The sequence below is a fragment of the Crocodylus porosus genome, unplaced genomic scaffold (genome assembly GCF_001723895.1).
Source record: "Crocodylus porosus isolate Cpor-Errol unplaced genomic scaffold, CroPor_comp1, whole genome shotgun sequence".
In the NCBI taxonomy this organism is placed as follows: Eukaryota; Metazoa; Chordata; order Crocodylia; family Crocodylidae; genus Crocodylus; species Crocodylus porosus.
In genome coordinates, this window is record NW_017728913.1 from 29791128 (window position 1) to 29792737 (window position 1610).

The 1610-nt window shown below is 60.4% G+C and overlaps 1 protein-coding gene across 1 annotated transcript in view; it reads right to left on the reverse strand.

Moving 5' to 3' along the window:
• AGA (aspartylglucosaminidase) overlaps positions 1-890 on the reverse strand; it is a 21314-nt gene extending 20424 nt beyond the window's left edge. The window contains exon 1 of the mRNA XM_019534648.1: positions 746-890. Within this exon, the coding sequence (XP_019390193.1) occupies positions 746-887 (142 nt within the window). The 5' untranslated portion in view covers positions 888-890. The remainder of the gene's footprint in view (positions 1-745) is intronic.
• Positions 891-1610: the final 720 nt, after the last annotated feature.

The window sequence follows — 1610 nt, forward strand, 5'->3', positions numbered from 1 at the left end:
GGGGGGGGGTTGAAGCTACATACTAGTAGTGCCCAGCATGTGCATGTGTGAAGCTACACACCAGCAGAACCTCGTGTGTGTGTGCAGACACATTCATATGTGAAGCTACACATTGGTAATACCCAGGGCACACGCGTCTGCATGAAACTGTACATCACTAGCGCACGTGTGCAAAGCTGCATAGCAGTAGCACCTGGTGCCTGTGCATCAACCAGCACGAGTAGTGATGAGGGTTGGGGGATGTGTGAAACTACACAGCAGTAGTGCCCAATGTGTGCACGTGTGAAACTACAGCACTTGGGTCCTGCAAAGCTAGTGTCCTGTGCATGTGAAGCTACATAACCAGCCGTACCTGGGCTGTGCATGTAAAGCTACACATCAGGAGCACCTGACATGTGCGTGTGTGGACACATTCAGAAATACATGTCAGGAGGGCCAGGTATCTGCGAAGCTACACACCAGCAGCACTGGGGGTGTGCGCGCCAGGCTCCATCCACATCAGTCAGCAGCGCCCACTGCCCTCGTGCCCTGGGGTAACTAACACCAAGCGCAATAAAGGCGCTGGGGCTCACGACTGCCTGAACCCGGGGCCCCAAGTAGGGCATGGAGCACCGCGGGCACCTCCCAGCTCTGCCCGGCGGGTCACCAGGACCCCGCCCCGGCCCCTCTCCCCGCGGGGAAGGCACCAGGCGGTGCGCAGGAGCCGAGGAGCTAACAGCTGCAGCCGCCGGCCCGCAGGCCCCACCTGTCTCCGCCGCCCCGCGGAAGGCCCATGTGTTGAGCACCAGCGGCAGCGGCGCCGCACGAGCGCCCAGCACCAGCACCAGAATCATGACGCGGAGGCAACGCCCCGGCCCCCGTCCACGGCGCGCCATGTCCGAGCCCATGTGACCCACCCACGGCACCACGTCCGGCGCGGCGACGCTTGCGCACTGCGCAGGGCCCAGCGGAGGGGAGGAGGTTCTCAGCCCCGCCCCTTTCGCCCTTCCTTCCTACGCTCCACCCCCCGCCTCTGAGAGCGCTGCCGTTCCGAGCGCCCCCCTCCGTGTTGACCATGGTATTTCCCCTGCCAGGCAAGCATGGGACTGCCATCAAGGAGAGGCCACTATCAAGGTGTGAAGTGTGGAGACCCAGCAATGGGGGGCTGGTGGTCCAGACAGGGCAGGGAAGCCTACCTGGCAAAGCCCCTGAGAGGACCCAGGGTACGCAGCAGCAGGAGGAGGTTTCCTGCTGCCACCTTCACCTGACCGCGTTGTCTCAGGCCACAGAAGCTGCCTCCGGTCTCAATCCAGAGCCGTATTAGTAAAGCCCTGTGGGACAGCCCCCCCGCCAAATCCGACCAGGGGTCCATTTTGATGAATGTCGCCAGCTGTCTGCAAGTTTACAGCCGAGCTGTGAAAGATGAGGCGAAAGATGCTTTTTTTGAGTCTATAAAAAAATAAGAAAGTATGAGCTTGACCGAGGCTGTTTGCAAGTGTTGATTGACAGAGGACATCAGTATCACTTTGCGGCTGAGCAGGTGCATGGTTCAGTGCCCTGCAGAGACCTGTGAAGGTTTTGTGGCCTACAGAAGCCTTCGTAGACCCCTCCTCCTCCCCAGGCATGTGCTG